The sequence below is a fragment of the Ascaphus truei genome, chromosome 3, assembly GCF_040206685.1.
Source record: "Ascaphus truei isolate aAscTru1 chromosome 3, aAscTru1.hap1, whole genome shotgun sequence".
Taxonomy (NCBI): Eukaryota; Metazoa; Chordata; class Amphibia; order Anura; family Ascaphidae; genus Ascaphus; species Ascaphus truei.
The window spans coordinates 115024543-115046423 of NC_134485.1; the positions used below are offsets into that span (position 1 = coordinate 115024543).

Below are 21881 nucleotides of genomic sequence, written 5' to 3' on the forward strand. Positions count from 1 at the left end.
CCGGAAGCAAGCTGGGCTCAGCTTCCGGCACACACCAGCATGAGAGAGGCCCGGCACCCGCCGGCGTCAGAAGCTCAGCGTGGGACTGTGTCAGTGAGGGAGGTCCGCAGCTGGGGGAGAGCCGGGGCCTGGCGGCAACGAGAGGACCGGCCAGAGGACCGAGACCATCCCCAAGCTAGGTAAGTTTGTATTTATTTGGGGTGGTTTTTTTTTTTATTAATGTATTTGGCTGTTTTTTTTTTTTTTGTATGTATGTATGTATTTGGGTGGGATTTGTATGTATGTATTTTGGGAGGGGTTGAGTGAGAGTGGGGTAATTGATGGTGATAGGGGGTGTAAGATGGGGTGAGGGTAAGCGTGAGATGGGGGGAAATAGAGGGGGCTCGTGAGGTGTGAAATGGAGGGTCTCGCAAGACCACTGACTGGGATGGGGGGGGGGGGGGGCGGCCAAAGGTTGTAACTCTAGTTCTGGGCCCCGTGAAATCTGTCTGCGGCCCTGATCCTATTGTTATAAAGATTATAATACTATATTGGTTTGACCAGGAAATAAGATTACCAGAAATTAAGAAACAACTTCTTAACAATATTAAAGCAAAACCTTGCATGCCACTATATTGTTATTACATTTACCTCCTTTTCTCTCAGTAGGCCATAAAGTCTCCTCATTTTTGCCACTTTCAGACGGGCCTGTTGTGAGCGCCGACCTGAGTGTCTCGATGCTGCTGAATATTGGGATGATTGGTGCGTGGAGACTGCTGGTGAAGGTGAAGGTGCAGGGGATCTGGGGGGAAAGCCAAGTAATAACTGAAGAGTTAGCGTACAGGGAAACTATACCCAATCGTTGGGCTTTACGGTGCCTAAGGGAACAAGTCCCTGTGTTTGAGAGATTTTTATTATGTTTTTCTTTTAGTTTACTGAACCAGGAGACCTCCCAGAGCAGGACAGCCAATGTCTTATGACAGAGAGACCCCAGATTTAAGAAAATATCTGACTCCAACATTACAGCACTTTTAGGGCGTTAAAGCTGGTATGACCTAATCAGTAAAGATAATGTGTGTGGATACCTTTATTGAACGACTTAAGTGGCCATCTCCAATGAGTACTTCTTAAAAAGTACCCAGATTCTGATTCTCCTGGTATAAAACATAATTGGTCTTGCATCAGGAAACCCTTTAGTTTTCAAAAGGGTTGAGGGAAATCGATGCAGTGGGACTTTAAACAGATGAAAAGATCATGTCGGCGGTTATAGACTATTGATCGCTGCCTTTTTCGCAAGACTAGCTGTTACGATAAAAAAAGCAAATCCGGCCGAATGCATAAGTGAAATAAATCTCAGAGTAATATTATGTCAACAGAATCCCACTGCAGACAGATGTGAAATTCATTAGCTCAGCACCTGACCCATTTTTTCTATCTGATCACAGTCTTGTGTATTTATGATAGCCTTGTCTCGCCCAAGCATTTCTGAAATCCCTCACTGTATCATCCTCTACCACCTCTGAGAGGTTTTCCACAAATCCGACACTCGCTCTGTGCAGAGGTACTCGCACATTTTCCTTTAGCCTGCCACCCTCCAACATCAGAACATACCCTCTTGTTCCAACACTTCCCTTTCTCTTAAATATGATTCTCTTCTGTATTTGCTAAAACCATTGATATATGTAAAAGTTTGTTATATCCCCCTCTCCCTTCTCTCCTCCAAGCTGTACATATTGGGATTGTTCGTCTCTCCTCCAAGCTGTACATATTGAGATCTTTCAATCTCTCCTGATAAGTGTTATGATGCAGACCATGCACTATTTTTGTAGCCATGCTTTGCCCAATCTCTTTATTTATAACTTTCTGGAGAGGCGGGTTTTGAGATCAGAACAAAGTACCTTAGGTTAGGTCCTTCCAATGATCAATACAATGATCAATACCTCCCTCTTCCTGCTGCAAAAACCTCTCCCTATACAATCTAGCATCCTGCTGGCGCTCCAATTGATTTGTTACATTGCTCGCCTACTTTAAAATCAACTTAAATAATGACTCGCCGTGAGACTTCATTGAACGCAGAGACTCTGATGCTCAAAATCAATGAGACTGACTCCACATCAGTGACACTCACAAAAAAAATCAATAAGAGTTGACATGTCTGTCATTATCAGGAATAGGAAAAAGCACATAGGTACCAAAAACTGAGAGCAGGATTAAACGCCAAAGTGAAGCAGCTCGAGTTGCTGCTTTAAGAAAAAGATAATGTTTTTGAAACCTTGTGTACATTACATGGCATCAACATCTTCATAGATTTCACTCATGAGGTTTCAAGACCACAAAAGTCTCCATCATATGTTGTGTTCCTTAGATTTTTGAATGGGATATATTTCATGTACCCAATTTGGACCTTCTCAAGATTTGAGGTCCTTTTCCTCAGATAGAAAAGAGACCCTTGTGGTGTTGAAAGCTTATGCACGAGAAAATCTCTAAAAACATTCAACCTGCAAAGTGTTGCATGTGAAGTGAGTGATGGTTACATGTTTGGGTTGTTGTGTTTGAAGATGAATGGACAGGGATCATGTCAACCTGATTTGTGTTACAGCGCTCAGCTGTCTCTGTTGAACATCTTCTTCGGTGTGTGGCATCTGCAGGAGCAATTCCATTTCCTTTTTAAGTCTCTCTGACAGGGTCCCAGATTCTGCGTAGTCCACTATATCATACATGATTGTTGTCCTGGGCAAATTTTTCAGAGATAATCTTCTCCAGCAGTTATCACGGCCTCCGAGATGCGCTGGGGTCTCGTCAAGATGACTGATGTACTACAAATGTCAGAAATAAAAGTAAGCCCTCCTTGAAAGGATTCAGCTACGTTTGAAAGCAATCCATGCATTTTACAAACATTTTTCCATGTAATTTAACCCCCCCACCCCCGCCCCCACAACCACCCACAATGTTTTCCTGAACGTATAGCAGGGGAAAATAATATGATGAATAATGAATGTCTATTCTGCTGGAGCTGCAAGAAATACATGCAGAGTTGACAAGACGTACACGGTACAATTAGGGTAATACTGGACATGCATGTTTGTACGTACTGGCTGGACATACAGTACTGTTCACATGTTTCTACACACTAGTTGGGCATATTGTTCGCATTTTGTACGTAGTGGTTTGAGAGACCTATTTTCATATTTGTACATGTTCAAGTTTCACAAAATAAAAACGGCTAGGCTTTAAAGCAGGGGTGGCCAACACTTGTCCTCAAGGGCCACCAACAGGTCACGCTTTAAGGATATCTCTGACAAGTGGCTCAATCAGCTGCTCAGTTGTTCACTGACCTGTGCTGACGCAGGGATATCCTTAAAACCTGACCTGTTATTGGCCCTTTAGGACTGGAGTTGGCCGTTCCTGCTTTAAATTCGTTCAGTGATGGACATAAAACATGTCTTCAGGAAAGGTTGAGTTAAGAGCATGGGATGTGTGGCTTAGGCTGCGGACATTGTGCCTCGCGCGCGCCGTTGTGTGCACTAACAAATTCATTACCTTAACCAGTTTGGCTATACTGCGCGCAAGGCGGCGCGTGCAGAAGCGCGACTGCACGGCAGGATTTGGGGGGACAAATGAATTCAATTTTTTCGTGCGACGGTCACGTGAGTGTTAGAGCCAATCAGGGCGAGCCAGCTTGCTGACATCATGGCTACGCCTCGCCGACGCTCGCGCACCGGAGTCCACAGATCGCTGAGACGTTAGGCGCGCGCACTATGGCCACAGCCTTAAAAACACAACTTAGGCTTGGATCCTTGGAGGTTGGCATGTAACACTTTGTCTAACTTTTTTAATGTTTCACATTTAATAGCTTTTTAAGCTTTAACCAAACACCTAAATCTAAAAAGTATAACTGCAAATCTCTCAACTATATGGGTTTTGTTATGGGCTTTTTAACGTTTTCTCTGGCAGAAGACCACCGTCTTCCGGGTACGTAACCATTGATCTCTTGGGGTAGCTAGCAAACATGTGGTTGTGACTGGCGCCCAGTGGTGGTGGAGCGGTGAGCGTGACATCACCAGGTAAACTAGCATTAATGGCATTCCCAAAACATCATAATGGTCCCTAGAGTGTATGTTCTCATGACTTCTTTTAGGGAACGTCATTAGGGCAGACTAAGGCAGACAACACCCATTTTGAAATATAACCTAAAAAAAAACTATGGAAGCGATAGAAAATAAAATGTAAGTAAAAAAATATTGACAGTCTCAATTTCATGATATATTTCACCAGGCAGCCATCTTTGATTTGTCATGTGCTGTGACTGTGGAAACACATTCAGATTCATTGCCAGCCTCAGTTGTTTCTGCTTTTTCTGGAACCTTCTCCTCCCTGCAGTTTACTTAGTATTATAGACAGCAGCAGAAATATGTTTGTGCAGTTTCAGAATTAGGCTGCGGTCCCAGTACAACCTGTGCGCACGGCACGGCACGGCGTGCACTGTGCATGTAAGCACCGCCCCTCAATGAGGGCGAACCAGCTGCGTGACGTAATGGCCACGCCCCCGCAAATCCCCGACCACGCCCCCTCCCGTCGCAAGGTTCTCCTCTCCTCGCAGATCGTGGTTAGCCCTGTGACACGCGCCGCCCCCCCCCCGCCGGGCGCGCGTGTCACAGACATTACTGGGACCGCAGCCTTAGCAATAAATTACAATGCACTTGTGTCACAAATGACATCACAAATCTGATCTATGGCTGGCTCCCAATTCCAGAGACTAAACTACAAATATTTACTTTTGCATAGCTCTAAAGGGGATTGAATGTATTTGCAAGCCTTTTAAGATTTGAATTGCAAAACGGATGTAGCCACGATCTAATAAATTATACCTACATTAAGTAAAAATGTTTGTGATAAAAATTCACAGTTAAAAATTAAACAAAAAAAAAACCCACTCTTCCTCACACAGAGGAACAATAGTATTAAAGAATGTGGTGGATGATTTCACAGTGAAGTATGGTATTTAGAATAAAAAAGCGATTCCCAAAAGAAAAACATTTTATCATTACGTTTTTATATTAGTTAGACATCATTAGTATCTGGTTTAACAAACATACAAGAAAATTCTTCACAGATCCCTGTCCGAGTGTATATACTACAGTAGAACAAAGGTAGATTTCACCCCCAAAAATCCCAGTATTAAACAACTGCATTTAAGTTTATGGAATACAAAATAAACACCAGTGTTGGGTTGGTGCAGACACATTCATTATATAAGGACGCAAGGTCCTTAGTCATTTTGGAACCTAGAGTCCATGGGATAAAAGATGTGGAAAAATGACACCATAAGTGAAAAAAAAAAATCAATTAACATGTGGCGCTTAACCTTCATTGCTAAATAAACTAGTTTTCTGTTCCACAAATAACGAGATCACGCTCACAAACTGCTTCTGTGTATTATACAACTCATAATATTTGTTCAGCATTGTAAAGATAAGCTGTCCAGTATAACACACACTAATGAGCGGTGAGTGTTTCAGGATTTGTGTGTATATAATTACCTGCAAGAACTTCTCAAGATCATTTAAAACGCATTTTTATAAATGGAAACACAATCCTAACATTTAGGATAACAATCCGAGCGGCCATAATCCCCTTCCAAAAGCATTTAGATCTAAATTTGTATTATGACATAGACTGTTAAATGAATTATTGATCACTTAAGTAATTTAGTAATTGGTTTCTGTGATTTTGTGCGGTTTCTATACCAATCCTGGCTAGCAATATGTTGTTTAATCTGTAAATCCGCAAGTCTTTTCGTTTTGTATCTAACATCTGAAGTTTTCTTACTTGCATATAATCTTTCAAGGTTGCCACATCCATAACATCTGTTATTTTGCGTTTCTGATATTCTTGTTCGTCACAAATCATTTGATCATAATATGCTCGTTGTCCCATCAATTTGCAGGCATCAGCTGCGGCCTGCAAAATAAAGTAGTACGCTATATGGTGAATCTTTCAATGGTGGACTATCCAGAAGACAACTGTTCCTTTTTCTGCACCTCCATCGTTTGTTCCTTCCTACACGTTCTAGGCTTTGCATATGATAGTCCTATTATGTCTGTGAGGAAGTTAAATATTTGTAATGCTAATTCTTTTTCTTCTAGTCCCACCATGGCAGTACAAGCGAATGGTGATGAAGTCCCGCCCAGGTAAGGTTAGGACACAGCTATCAACGAATTGGGTTCCATCTGCCCCTATAAGACTCTCTGCTCTCCTCCCCATAGCAGTTATCCATCTATATCAATAAAAGAGTAAGAAAAGTTACCAAACAAATCCCTATAGAGGGAAAGTTGGCTTGGATGGACTAGAAGACATAGAATTTATGGTAAGAATAATTCCCCTTTTCTCTCTTCGATGCCACGACAGATGAATGGCGATATAGTAAAATAGTTTCCTTCTCAGGGATGGAGAAACAGGAAAAAAACATTGTAGAGCAAAGAGCTCCGTGACACCACAGAGCCCAGCGCTCGGGGCCCCTGCGGCTTCCTACGGAGGGCCCTGCAGCTACATACAGTTCAGCAGGGCTCATAAACGAGCTCACTGGCAGGGTGGAGGCCCAATTAGTTACTCTGTGACATTAAGAAGCGTCTCGTGCAACAAAAGGTGACCACAACCAAGGTCAGAACAAGACTTTTTCTTACCTGTAGAACCTAAAAGGTAACTTCCCTGCTACTGAAACACACTTACCATCATAGAGATGCCTTACATATCCTCATATATATATATAAATGAGTCCCAAACTTTGTGACAGAAATAAGCATAAATCACCTCACTCGAAGGATTAATTATTCTTTTCCCACTTATGTATCGGTTTCCATAGCCACCGGAGCGGTGGAATATCTTAAAGACAATGAAAGGTGGAAACTCATGACCAGCAAATCTGTAATGGGAAAAGATGTTTAGTTTGATTAATATGCGGAATAGTCGCGTAATAAACACTGTCACTAGTATAACACTGTAAATGACTATGAAATGAATCTGATAACCTAACTAAAGCATATAATTATTCATGTAGATCTGAAAATGCTGTCCTTTTACTACATTTCTGAAGGCTTGAACTTAACAACAAAATAAGTTATTTTATTAGTATCACTGTCAAATTGTGAACACGTTTGGAATCCAACGTGTATATGGATATCACAAAGCCTGTCCTATTATATTACAATTGTAGAAATGATAAGCAAAGAATGCCTATTTCTTAAAGAAAATGTGAATACAATAACAATAATTAAAAATGTTTTTAAAAAAATACACATTGGTATACTGTTAAATATTTGAGTGAACCGTTTTAGCCTAAATGCAGTTGGCACCTTTGTTACAATGGTGTTAAAGCCAACACAGGTAAATTGTTGCTCTTGGAAACCAAGTCTTTTGATTAATTTTATAAGCCACTCGCTTACCATAGCACAGAACCATCACAACATTGCAGGGGTAAGGAAACATGGTCACCCAGATAAACTCAACAATGCGGCACCTCACCGGTTATTCATTGTGAAGTCAATGCACGCATTGCATTTACTTTCCCTGTTTTTATCCTGATTACATGACCCATTGTGAAATCCTTCAGCATTATTCATTTTTGGAGAAATATTGATATTAAAAAAAAAAAAAATCAGCCCTTGATCCCTGCAACTTTGGAATTTGTGCTTCTTTCTTTCCTTAGGTCTGGTTTCCAATTCTGCACCTAACAAAATCAGACAATGGCATAATCTGGGATATTTATTCTGCTTTCTGAGCATACATCTTCAAAGTTGATCAATTCTGAAACAATTACAAATGGCAGAGAACAGGTTATATTGTTAGATTGTAAGCTCTTCGGGGCAGGGATTTCCTTTCCTATTGTCTGATTTTGCTGCACTTATTGTATAATTTTAATTCCCTGTACTGTATTCTTTGTGAAGCGCTGAGTACACTTTTGGCGCTATATAAATAAAGACATACAATACAATACAATATTGCTGACTGCTTTCATTTTACTGCAATTTAAGTGTATGTTGCTGGGTAGGAATGTCCCATTAAGTAATGTGGCATGTTCAAGACATTTGCCTGAAATGGAACATGCCACAAACATTAACTGGGATCAACCTTGTATTAAGGAGCAATGTTACATCACTAAATATTTGGGAGAGATGCCCACCTCAAGGTTCAATGAATGATCGTCATGTTTATACTCTACCTGAATCTCACTTTACACTGCATGCCAGGATCTCTTAAAAGTTCAGCCTCCAAGGGGCTAACTTTTCTCAGAATCCCATATGTTGCACAGGTTTCCTACAACAACAAACACACACGGAAAGTCATGGATTTTCCAGTCGTTACCTGGAAATGTCATGTATTCTATTGGCGAGTAGTGTGCAAAGGCTGCAGGGCACAGCACGGACGCAGGGTCATTCTCTGATGTGAAAGGGTGTTTCCGTAACATTTATAGCAGTAAAAAGTGATTATTTTTTAAATATATAAATAAATCAGTTCAATAGTATTTGATAACTGCCTGCGGTTTTTTTTTAACCCCGAATGCCATTCTTAATAAAAAAAAAGCTGTGTGTGCTGTGCACGCGCATAGTAAGTGAAACTTCTTTGACTTTTGTCACAGAAATTGTATTTGTATTGGTGATGTTTTAATTAAAAATCAAAATACAATTTCATTGACAAAACGCAAATAAATTTGACTTATAATGCGCGTGCTCGGCACACATCCCCTGTATTAGCTATTTGCACTAAGTGTGAATTCCTTGTGTGTATGTGTGTCAGTTAGTGTGTGTATGGGTATGTGTGTCAGTCAGTGTGTGTTTGTGTGTGTCAGTCAGTGTGTGTGTGTATGTCAGTTAGTGTGTGTGTGTGTATGTATGTCAGTCGGTCAGTCAGTGTGTGTATGTCAGTCAGTGTGTGTGTGTATGTGTGTCAGTCAGTATGTGTGTCAGTGTGTGTGTGTGTGTGTGTGCATGTGTGTCAGTCAGTGTGTGTGTGTATGTGTGTGTATGTGTGTCAGTGTGTGTGTATGTCAGTCAGTGTGTATATGTATGTAAGTCAGTCAGTCAGTGTGTGTGTATGTATGTCAGTCAGTGTGTGTGTATGTGTGTCAGTCAGTGTGTATGTGTGTCAGTCAGTGTGTGTATGTGTGTCAGTGTGTGTATGTGTGTCAGTCAGTGTGTGTGTGTGTGTGTGTATGTGTGTCAGTCAGTGTGTGTGTGTGTGTGTGTGTGTAAGTCAGTGTGTGTGTGTGTGTGTGTGTGTGTGTGTCAGTGTGTGGGTGTATATGAGTCAGTCAGTGTGTGTATGTGTGTCAGTGTGTGTGTCAGTCAGTGTGTGTATGTGTGTCAGTGTGTGTATGTGAGTCAGTGTGTGTATGTGAGTCAGTGTGTGTATGTGTGTCAGTCAGTGTGTGTGTGTGGGTCAGTCAGTGTGTTTGTGTGGGTCAGTCAGTGTGTGTGTGTGTGTGTGTGTGTGTGTGTGGGTCAGTCAGTGTGTGTGTGTGTGGGTCAGTCAGTGTGTGTGTCCTGCTGCAGCCAGGGGCGGGGTGTAACATTGCGAACCACCTCTCCCCCCCTCCCCTTAAGCAAATTCTGCACACACACCCCCCGCACGCAAATTCTGCACCCCCCCCCCGCACGCACATTCTGCACCCCCCCCTTGCACGCAAATTCTGCACCGCCGCCCCCCCGCGGGGTACATGCGCCCAGCACGGGCATGAGTGGCTTCTGCGCATGTGTGGCGTCCGTCAGCGGCGCCATCACAACTGCGTATGCGCGGCATGGCAGCGGGCGGGGAACAGCGGCCGTGGAACAGTTAGGCCGTTAGGAGCGGTGGCTATCGCCGCCGCATATGTCATATGTCATCAGCCGGATGTGTGGGGGGGGGGGGGTGTGGGTGTGGGGGGGGGTGGCGGCGATTAGGAGCGGCGCCGGCGGCTGTCGTCGTCGCCGCCGCATGTGACAGGGGACGTGTGAGCGGAGCGGCGTCCATTACGTGACGTCACTTCCGTTTCACATTTCGCCCCCCATCTGTCCAGTTTTGTCCCATCAGGACTAGGTGCCACGAAAGAAGTTTCACTTCAAAAATTTTTAGTGTACTTTGGTTCCTACAGCAACCATTTAGAAAATCATATCCACATCCTCTTCTGAAACAGGCTCTGACACACACCTAGTGTTTTGTGTTAACAGAATTTTTATATATAAAAGTTCATGAATGTCCGGACACTGATGAATGTCCAATGTAGCATATATGATGTATGGCCAGAGAGGGGTATGTGTCTAGTGGTGTCCACCTGACAACCACAGTATGTATGAGGCAAACTCATTTCTTCCCAGTCCGGTATATCAATATACAGGTAATATTCATTAAAATAACAAGGTAAAATAGGGAGCTAGAGTCCATTACCTGTCAGCTTCTCAGGACAGTCCAGTTTAATCCAGGGCGTGCAGTCCAAGTGCTGGGTGTTGTAATATTAGCCTGACGTACAGCCTCACTTCCAAAACAAATTGATACGTATGTTTCCCTTATTCATTTGGGAATGAGGCAGTATACGCATATATTCCGAGGTGCAGTCCGTAGTTCAGAAGATCCAGAGGTTGTAAGTAAATGCAGAGCACAGCCAAAAATAGAAAAAGAAAGAATCCAGGGCAACTCAAATACTGTATATGAATAAATTTATTGCAAGCTCAGCAACAGACGGACAGGATGAAACGCACCTACGCGTTGTGCGTGACACCTTGGTAAAGTGCTCGCGCATGAAACGCGTAAGTGTGTTTCATCCTGTCCGTCTGTTGCTGAGCTTACAATAAATTGATCTTGAGTTGCCCTGGACTCTTTAACTTTTTCTATTTTTAGCTGCGCTCTGCATTTACCTACAACCTCTGACACACACCTTTTTTTAGCGCTGCCCTTTGGCAACAAAGTATCACAAACAGATATGTTGCTGTGGCCCAAACAGCAGACTGCCTATTACATTGAATGTAACAATAATGCATTCCACTTAGTAATATAATTTTACATATCAGCTACAGCTTTTCAGACTGCAGCACAAAGTTAAAGGCAGACATTTCTTTAGGCACACAATCAGTATTTTTACACATTTATAACAGGAGCACCAAATGATTGCCAGCTGAGGTAAGAATGTAGAATTCTACATTGTCACGCGCTTTACATACACAAATAAGAAAAAAGGGGGAAGTAGTATTGCTGTTTTAAGTAAATTTAGTAGATAAGCTAAAATGTTTCTAAAAATATACTGTTTTGCCCACTTTTTATTGATGTACCTCCAGAGCAGTGGAAGTATGAGCACGATAAACAGGCATAGCAGATTACTTTCCAGGTGAAGCATAGAAGCAGTCACCTCGGAATATCAGCACTGCGTATACTGCCACATTCCCAAGTGAATAAGTGAAACATAACATTTTGCTTTGGAAGTGAGCCTGTACGTGAGGCTAATATTACAACACCCAGCACTTGGAAAGCACGTTCTACAAACTTTGCATGCATGTTACCCCCGGTTTAGCATGAAACAGTAATGGGTATTCTTCACATATTGATGTCTGCGTCAGAACGTAGTGGCCCTTATTTACTAAGTGATGCTGTAAGACGTTCTGCTGCTTGAAGGCACTTCATAGCCTGTATACTTGAAGTGAATGGGAGGGGTCTTAAGGCATAGCACCACTTAGTAATAATGGGTCAATATGTATTATTTATATATTAACATCTTGAAGAACATCACCAATGTGTACAACCTACACACATGGGTCTGTGTGTTTAGATGCATGGCTTTGTTTTTTGGAGCAGTGCTGCGGCATACAGTATGTAAACCATTTCTTACAACTAAAGCTAAGGCCCCGGTATCTCCGCTGCAACGCGCGCCCGCGAGATTGGCGGCGCGTGCAGCCGATTACCTGGTCTGCAGCTCACTGCAGGAAGAGAGACCGGGTGGGCGTGACGGGGGCGTGGTCATGACGTCACCCGGCAGGTTCGCCCTCATTGGCTGAACCGCCGGGGGGCGTGCCGTATCGCTCGACGCGAGTCCTGCTCTCAATTCTATTGAGCAGGAGCAGCTCTCGCCCCAGCGCTGCGGCCCCCCCTCGCAGCGGGCCCGGCGCCATTGAGGGGAGGGCTCTCGTGCGTGCAGCGTCCGCCACAGCGGACGCTGTAGTAGGCAGCGGGGTCAAGGCCTAATGCACAACTTTACATATGCCCCTTTTACGATATGGAGAACTTTTGGGGGTAAATAAAAGACAAAATAAATGGCGCAGTGATGCACAATTGTGTGCATTTCACTATCTGTGCACCATGTAACTCCTCCCAACTCCTCCTATTAACACACAAAGGTGCAAGCTGGGGCAGCCTGGGCAAAACTGCAGCTAATTGCTTTCATACATGCAGGGTGAAAATGCCCCAGGTTTGCTCCAAAATCGCCTTGGTACACAGACCCCCAACCACAGATTGCTTTGTAAACAGCATTTTCAAGTACTTCTGTGTCTATCCCAACGTAGAAGAGTAAAAAACCCAAAATGTCCCACTCCAACAGCATCTCATACAAAAAAGTAAGGCCGCACCTATAGTGCCCGCGACGCTAGCGAAAGTTGTATTTCGCTTTGCGGCGGCGTCGAAGGCGACCAGGGCATTGATTGGTTCAGGGGCTGTCACATGAGGCGACAGCCCCTGAAAAATCAAATATTCCCGGCTTCCGAAAATCGCGTCGCCACGTCGCTTTGTCGCGCTTACTATAAGTGCACGCGGCGGCGGCAATGCATTTGTTTTCGGGCGACGTCGTGTCGCCGGCACTATAAGCACGGTCTAAGGGTGACAGTGGGCGAGAAATTGTATCAACTAGCTCCACGTGCAATATGGGAAAGAAAAGTTTACTGAAGTTATTACATTGCTGTACACATCCCTGGCAGCGTCTGTAAATGGTACTCACAGCTGCACGGGCTGTGTGTTTCAGAAGTTTAAAAAGCTTTCTGTTTCGGTGGCACCTCCACACCCATTGAATCCGCGCGGCTGCCACTCCCCTTTCAATCCTGCAAGGAAGAAAAAAAAAATGGGAACCATGTTAAAATCTGGGTCCCATAAAGTGATGCTTTCGATCGCTGATTCTGTGAGACGGAGCGAAAACAAGCACAGGGTTCAGTTATTGTATTTTAGGCATTGAATAGCTTTAATTAACGGAAACTATTTTTTTTGTTTCTTTTATTCGTTTTTCCAGATTTGTAGCACAACAGCGAAACAAAACAATAATAAAAAAAATCTATAGAGTTACATAGTTACATAGTAGATGAGGTTGAAAAAAGACGTAGGTCCATCAAGTTCAACCTATGCTAAATTTAGACAACAGATACTTTATCCTATATCTATACTTACTTATTGATCCAGAGGAAGTAAGTTATCCAAGTTAACAAGGATATATACTATAAAGAGGTTTTTTTTTTGTTACATAACATATTTGTTGCACAAGGGAGTTGTGTTCTTTTAATATGATGGTACTGAAGGGTATGGGGCTGTAAGAGATGTGTGCAGAGGTACATATAATGGAGACCGATTTGGGTGAAACTATATCTTGGCTTTATTGAGCCTGTTCCTTTATCCAGGCAAAACCTATAAAAACAACAAAATAACAAACCCCTATCCCTTTGTAAGGGCTAACTTACTTCCCCAGACCCTATCTGCATGACTGGAGGGATATTCCCATTACCAGCCTATCGCCCCAAAGTCTCAGGAAGTACCTTAAGCAGGTGGCCCTCCATGTCAGTCTCTGGCCGGTTCCTGGGTCCTCTGTGTCCAGGAAATATAGGTCTCTGGGTGTCTGGATGTCTTGATCTCAGCACAGCCTTTGTGCTCAAAACAGTGTCTGTGTGCAGGCTTCTCTGCTCTCCTTCTGTCAGCCCAAATGTGAGCTAAGGAATCTCTCTCCTGTTTCTCACACCAGGCTTTTCTAAAAGTCCTAACCAATCAGGTGGAGTCTGGTTGATTGCCTCTGTGCAATTAACCAGCACACTGCTAGATTTAGAGGCAGTTTCTCTCAAACAGTGATAAGTCTCTGTTACAGGGGCAATTTTTATGAAGCCATTCTACTCCAAAAGACACTTTCCAACATGGCCCCTTCAAAGCAATGGAATGTAATGTGTCTTTGGGCAAGGAAGGTATCTTTAGAAGTAACACCGCTTTTTAAACATGGCCCTCTATAACCCATCACTTGAGTAGGCTGTATGTGATCTTCCGGCACTGAAGGTGTCTTATGGAGCAATAGCACATTTTTTGTAACTTACATTTGATTGATTTGTAAAGTAAATGCAAACAAGACATCGGCGGTTACAAAAATATAACAAACAGAAAACCTTTACAAAAGTTGTGTTGATGAAACAATTAAGTTCCCATTAAATGTGGCAGTGTTTTGTCCTTTTCCTCAGACTGACCGGTCAAGCAGCAGGCCTTAAGGCACGGATTCTCAACTCTAGTCCTTAAGACCCTCCCCTCACAACAGGCCTGGTTTTAAGGCTCTCTGCTTCAGCACAGGCGATCCAGTCTTTGACTGATTGAGCCACCTGTGCTGAAGCAGGGATCCGCTTAAAACCCGATCTGTTGGGACGGGGTCTTGAGGACTGAAGTTGAGAACCCGTGCCTTAAGGCAGGGGTGCGAAAACTGGGGGGTGCGCAGGATTTTTTTTGGGGGGGGGCGCAGCAGTTGCAGAGGCCCAGAGCGCTTCCCCAAGGCATTTAAATTAAATGCCGGGGGATCGCGTGAGGCCTCTGCAACTGAACACACCGAGGTTCAGCAGGCTTCAGGTGACTCGTTGACATGGCATTTCATGTGACATGACGTCACATGACCTCGCTGCATCATTTGATCGCGACAAGAAGGTAAGGGGGAGGCGCAAGCACTAGGAGAGTAGAGGCAGGGGGGCGCAGCAACAGAACTTTGCGCATCCCTGCCTTAAGGAAATGACCATGTGACTTAATTACAAGGGAGAAGCATCCCCTCCCGGCGATTTGATCCAAATGGACCAGGTGTCATTACGTTTCTCTAGAAATATCATGGATTTCACTTGTCGATCTTTCTATTTTCATAGTCTCCCAGACCCTACACTTCCATTCATTTAGGGAAGGCGGTTGTAGGTTTGTGTCCAAGCTGCCGCTATACAACAGTGAGCTGCCGTAACAACAAAACAAAAAAAAAGGCAGAACGTATGTTGAATCGAATAAAGTGTTGGGATTATTAAAGGGAATAAAAAAAGTCAGGTGTTTAAGGTGGCCAGAGCCGCCCCTGATATATATCACCTGGCTGCATTCGCAGGGACCGTTCTAGCCACTTTAAACCTTAGACCTTTTTTATGGAACTTGCACCAAAATGTCACAACTGCAGGACATTGCCACCAGATGTGCACCACAGGTCAGTGAAAAAACAATTGAAGCACAAAAAAAATCAATAGTGAATTCTCCTCAGTGCAGCTAATCTTTTTAGATGGGAAAGGTATACAGGGATATACCAAATAAGTATACATGGGAAGGATGTTAATCCAGGGAGTAATTAACATTTCTTGGAGTCAGGAAGGATTTATTTTTTTCCCCATGTAACGGGGTTTCCCCCACCCAATCGCAGATCACACGGTGTGGGGGCAGGAAACATACATGGTTACTAATTGTGGTGCATAACCTGTTGGCTCACAGGAGGGCTGAGCTTCCGCCACGGGGAACCTGGGGTAATATTACTGTGGACAACTTACGTATAACGATGCAGCGCCTCCACCTGCGATGGCTCCCACCAGAGGGGGAGTAGTTCCTCGCAGGACAATCAATACTCACACACAAAATATATATATATGGGACTTTACTTATTCCGCAACACAACATACAACCACAACAGTTTGCATAACCTGTGTCCCTTCCTGGAGGAGACACTTACTGCGCCATGCAGGACGCTTACGCTAATTTGCACCACGGCGGGCGCTAACACTTCTAGGCGTCACGGCGGACGCTACCACCTCTAGGCGTCACGGCGGACGCTACCACCTCTAGGCGTCACGGCGGACGCTACCTCCCAAAGAGTGATCCCACCCGGTGTCCAGTAACCCCAACCCAATGTCCCGCACTCCCAAGTCATATACCAATGTGTGTGTGTGACTGCGCAGCCACTATGTCTGGTGATAGGCCTTGTTGGTGCACGTGAGTTGTGGGTGCCGCTATATCACTGGGGTTGGATCCACCGGGATATCCTCCTACGCGTGGGGTGAATTCCAGCGCGGATAATATAACCGTACAGCTCCGCACCGTCTCTACCTTAGTTAGGGTCTGTCTGCTGCCAGTAGGCCGCAGTCACGCTAGCTGGGCCTCCGTGGAGATAGTCCAGCTCCCTCTTAGCAATCCGAGCAATGTCCGTGATACACTCCTAGCAAATATATAATGGGGCAGGGTCCCTAACCTAGGGCCTGTCCCTACAATACTCAGCTAAGATGACTCAGGGCTATCTGGGGCCTAGGGGATTTGCTGGCCTAGTGCAGAGAGTCACAGACCCCTGCACCCTACCTCCTTCCCCTAGCTGCTCCAGTCACCAACTGCTTTTCTCTGTCTGCTTTGTGCTGCCAGACTCACAGCTCTGCATCAGACTACCGCAACAATGTTGCAGACCTCCAGGTGCCTCTTACTGACAGAGGCAGCACAACAACAGGAACTCACTCTAACAACTCAGCAACAACTAACAACGCGCGCTCGCATACCAGAAGGAGGGGGTGAGTGCGCAAGGGGGGGCTAGCATGTCAAGGGGGACATGGCTACATCCTCCCCCTGGTGAAAAACCCCAACGACCTCGCTTGGGATAAATAACTCAACCCATACATAAATTATATAGTAAAAATGCATCAGATCATATAACTTAGCACATGCCCAACTCTAAACAATATTGCACAATTCCGTGAGCATCACAATCACAGATTGGATCCTGCTCCGAGAACACTGCTGAGCCTCATAATGGGGTGCCCCCATTTGATTGTAGGTGACCCGAGTTGGAGGGTACCGGATGCGTTGGCTCCGTCGGAGTTGTTCTTCTGCGACTCCCTCAGGGGAGTAGTACACATAGTCCTGAGGCTCGGCCTCTTCCCTTGAGGGGAGAATTGTCTCTGTAGGCACAAAGCTCGGGCTCTGTGGGTCCAAAGGCTGGCCTGTGGTGCCACCTTAGTAGGCGTTGGCCTACGGGGCCCTTTACCCGTAGCTCCTCCGGGAGATGCCCCCATTGTGGGGAAGTCCCTTTGAGAGGGTCCTTCCATAGGATCTTGCAAAGTTTCAGGGTTGGTCTCGTTATCGACAGTCTCTTGACCCAACCCTGATACATCGGGCTCACCGTTGAGCGGTGTGGCCAATATCTCTGTCTCTTCATCTTCCACTTGTGGGATGGGAAGGAGATGATTACGGTGCCATACCTTTACCCGGCCATCAGTGTCTTTGATGCGATAGACCGGGAGGCCAGGCATCTGGGATTCAATTTCATACACTCCATCTCTCCATCGGTCAGCCAATTTGTGTTTTCCCGGGACCCCGAGATTGCAAAGCAACACCGCATCCCCAGGACGGAGTTCCCGATATTTGACCTTATGATCATATCGCCGTTTGTTACCCGCATTCAGCTTAGCGGTGGACTTTTCCGCTTGTTGATAGGCCTGCTGCAAGCTGTCTTTGAGTCGTTGCACATATTTGAAGTGGGTAGCATTATGTACCCCATCCGTTGAGACTCTAAGACGCACATCCACTGGTAACCTCGCCTCTCTCCCAAACATGAGGAAGTATGGGGAGAACCCAGTTGACTCGTGTCTGGTGCAATTGTATGCATGCACCAAGGCTTCCACGTGTCGACTCCACTCCGATTTCTGAGCACTCTGTAGTGTTCCGAGCATATCTAGTAAGGTCCGATTAAAACGCTCGGGTAGCGCATCCCCTTCGGGGTGATACGGGGTCGTTCGGGATTTGGCAATGTTCAGCATTTTGAGCAGTTCCCTGATCAATGTACTCTCGAAATCCCTTCCTTGGTCAGAGTGAAGGCGGTTAGGAAGGCCGTAATGTACAAAGTACTTTTCCCATAATATCTTCGCCACGGTGATGGCTTTCTGGTCTTTAGTAGGGAAGGCTTGAGCATACCGAGTGTAATGGTCGGTGATGACTAGCACGTTGCATATTCCCCGGCTATCAGGCTCAATACACAGAAAGTCCATACACACGAGGTCCATAGGACCAGAACTTTTTAGATGACCCATGGGGGCGGCTCGAGTAGGTAGGGTCTTGCGCTGAATACACCGAGTACAGCGGCGACAGTGGTGTTCAACGGCTTCTCGCATCTTGGGCCAGAAAAAGCGATCTCTGACTAACCCAAAAGTCTTGTCTATACCAAGATGTCCATGATCATCATGTAGGGACTTCAACACCAGGTATTGTAAGTTCTTAGGGAGGACTAGTTGTCTCCTATCCGGGTGGTTGTGGTATTGCACCACCCGATAGAGCAAGCAATTGTCTATTTCAAATTTGTCCCATTCTCGCATGAGCAAGGCCATCAAGTCATTGGGCGCGCGTTTCAGAAGGGCTGGGTTCCTCTTTTCAACAGCGTGCCGGATGATACTAGCAACCGGATCTCGTATTTGGTAGTCTACCAGATCTTTCCACCGGAACACCTTGTCGTGCGTGAGGTGCATCCCTTTTGGGTCGCAGTAGGCGGCGGGGACAGCCTGCGACTGGCATCCCAAGGAATCGGCCACTCGTAATTCGGAGAAGGCCACTTGGTCATTAACTATGGCGGCAGTTTTACACATAGCCCGCACTCCGGGGCCGGGAAGTTCTTCCCATTCCTCATCATCTGGGGTAGCGAGTAGTCCTGGCCTTCGGGAGAGGGCGTCCGCCCCAATATTCAATGGTCCCGGCTTATACTTCAAGGAGAAGCTGTAGTTACTGAGGGCAGCCTGCCATCGGTGGCCTGCTGCATCTAATTTGGCCGACGTATTGATGTACGTGAGGGGATTGTTATCCGTCCTTACCTCGAAGGTGACACCGTACAGGTAATCGTGGAGCTTCTCGGTGATAGCCCACTTGAGAGCCAGAAACTCCAACTTGTGGACGGGGTATCTCTGCTCACTGGGTGTCAAGCTGCGGCTGATGTAAGCTACAGGCCGCAGACCCTCCGGGTGCTTCTGGTGCAGGACGGCACCTAGTCCATTTAGACTGGCATCCACATGCAGGACGTATGGCTGTTCGGGATCCGCATAAGCAAGTACGGGCGCTTCGGTCAGACACTTCTTCAGTTTCAGGAAGGCCTGCTCACACTCAGAGGTCCATTTGTCACCGAACGGTTGGCGGGCCGATACAGCCTTCTTCCCGGTCTCTGAAGGGTATATTTTCAACAGATTGTTCAGGGGTTTAGCCTTGCTCGAGTACCCTTCCACGAAGCGGCGGTAATATCCACAGAACCCCAGGAAGGATTGCAGCTCTGTGACGTTCTCTGGGCGAGGCCAGTTCACTACGGCCTCTACCTTGGCAGGGTCGGTGGCGATCCCTTTGGCGGACACTATGTGCCCCACGTAGGTCACCGAGGTATGGCAAAATCGGCACTTGTCTAGGGATAATTTCAAACCTTCGTTCCCCAGACGGTCGATCACCTTAAACAATCGCTCTTCGTGCTCTTCCAGAGTCCTTCCGAAGACGATGATATCACCCAGGTACACCAGACACTCCCGGGGAATCATGTCCCCGATAGTCTTTTCCATCAACCTTTGGAACGTAGCAGGCTCCCCACATATACCTTGGGGCATACGGGTGAATTGATAGAATCCCAGGGGGCAGACGAAAGCTGTTTTCTCCTGGTCTTCCGCAGTCATGGGCACCTGATAGTACCCTGATCGGAGATCGAGCACGCTAAACCAGTGACTTCCATTCAGCGCATTCAGGATCTCTTCGATGCGCGGAAGGTTGTATTGATCCGGGATCGTGCGATTGTTCAGTGTTCGATAGTCAATACACAGTCGTACGGACCCGTTCTTTTTCCGCACCACCACTATGGGCGACGCGTAAGGTCCTCGTGATTCCGTCACAATCCCAGCGGTTTCCATGTCTTGTATGGCGTTCCTCACATCGTCCACATCCCGAGGGGCGATGCGACGAGAACGTTCCCGGAACGGAGTGGCATCACTCTTCCGAATGGTATGTTGGGCACTGCGGCTGCACCCCACATCCATCTCGCTCGTGGAGAACACATGTCGTCGTTGCAGCAGCTGGGTGGTCAACCGTTCCTTCCACTCTGTGGACAGTGTTGACTTGCCGAAGTTGAAGTCCAGATCGACTACCCGCTCATGCGCGGCCGTCGCCTTCACCTGAGGCGTGGCTCCCACCGGGCTGACCGGGTATATGCATCCCAACTTCTGGTCGACATCAAACTCCATCGGAAAGGGGGAGAGATTCTGCACATACACGTGGGTTCGAATGGGGATCTTAGCCGTCCATTCCCTCACTTCGGGTAGTACTCTATACCCTCGCTGAACCTCTTCTTCTTCAGGCTCACTCTCCAGCGAGAACAGTTGGTCGCTCTTGTCTCGGTCGGGATAACAACACCAGACGGCCATCTTTTGCACTCCCCCTGGTAATATGGTCGTCAGTCCTCGTTGACGATTGTAGAGGTCCCCATGATGCTCCAAGGCATATACCCGGTGGCACTCTTCTCGTAAGATGGGGTCTAGGAGCGAATTGGCCAGCGGCAACTCGTTGGTCTCTTTCAAGTAGGCTCGGATTATAGCTTGTACTATGTCCGCATTGGTTCCCAAGATGATTGGGTACTTGCAATGGTCTTGGGGCTCCGGGCATACCATGGCCGCTACCTGCATGGGGTGCTTCTTGCCGGTGTTCAGTTGGAGTATGTCCAGCTGGACCCTTACAATCCCATCGATGGGGTAGTCTTCATTACTTAACCCCCTAACCTTCATATGTTCGGCCGGCCTTAGTGGGCAGTGTTGAAGGTGCTGATCATAGAAGTTGCGGTATATTATGGTTACTTGTGACCCTGTGTCCAATAGGGCCGAGGCGTATATCCCTTCTAGTACCACGGGCACGATGGCCGCAGGGTCCACTTGACTGCAAGCTTCACCGGGTGAGGCGTCATTACTGGGGCCAGCGTCAGAAGGGGCATCCGGGGTTCCATAATGAGGGAGTTCGGGGTCAGCTTCTGCCATCGGTACACTGCAGACCATAGATCTGGCTGATTTCCCTCTATCGGAAGGGTGTTCCTCAGGATGACCTTCTTTTTCTGGGCAGTTACGGAGTACGTGACCCTTCTTACCGCAGTTATAGCATACAACCAGGCGGCTTTCCGGGCGACTCGTGGACGGGGAAGGTGGTCGGTCGGGGGGTCTTGGTTTGAACCCCTTGGACAAGGCAGCAGACTCTTCCTTCTTTTCCGTAGAGCCCTTTCCTTTGGATGCAGAGGGGCTCTTAGGTGTAGCGGTGGAGTGTAGCATAACATGAGCCTCCTGTAGTTTCACTTGCCGCAGCAACTCGGTGAACTTGTAGGGGCCCCCGTCCATTATCTTGCTGCGGAGCATGTTGGCTATGGGGTGAGTGGGGCTTGATCCCCGCAGATACTGCTTATGGAGAGCTTCATCCATCCCCGAGGCGGAGACCAGCTTACGATCGAGTAGGATCCAGAGGACCAGCTGTAGGCGGTGGATAAAAGCCGACAAGTCTTCCCCTTCCTTCTGATAAAGATGGAAGTACTTTGTCCAGAGCGCTCCTTCGTCTTCGGCTAGCCCGTATGCTTCTAACAGAAACGCCACCATTTCCAACACTGTCAACTCTGGGTGTTGGTCCCTGTGGATGGTCAACATAGTAGACGCAGGGGGTCTGAGGCATTCCATGAT

At 46.2% G+C, this 21881-nt stretch overlaps 1 protein-coding gene across 1 annotated transcript in view; it reads right to left on the reverse strand.

Moving 5' to 3' along the window:
- The window catches only part of C3HXorf58 (chromosome 3 CXorf58 homolog), a 34779-nt gene that overhangs the window by 2918 nt on the left and 9980 nt on the right, over positions 1-21881 (reverse strand). The window contains exons 3-8 of the mRNA XM_075589369.1: positions 12929-13028; positions 8198-8292; positions 6790-6901; positions 5809-5940; positions 2563-2795; positions 631-781 (exon numbers count right to left, since the gene is read on the reverse strand). Of these exons, the coding sequence (XP_075445484.1) occupies positions 631-781; positions 2563-2795; positions 5809-5940; positions 6790-6901; positions 8198-8292; positions 12929-13028 (823 nt within the window). The remainder of the gene's footprint in view (positions 1-630; positions 782-2562; positions 2796-5808; positions 5941-6789; positions 6902-8197; positions 8293-12928; positions 13029-21881) is intronic.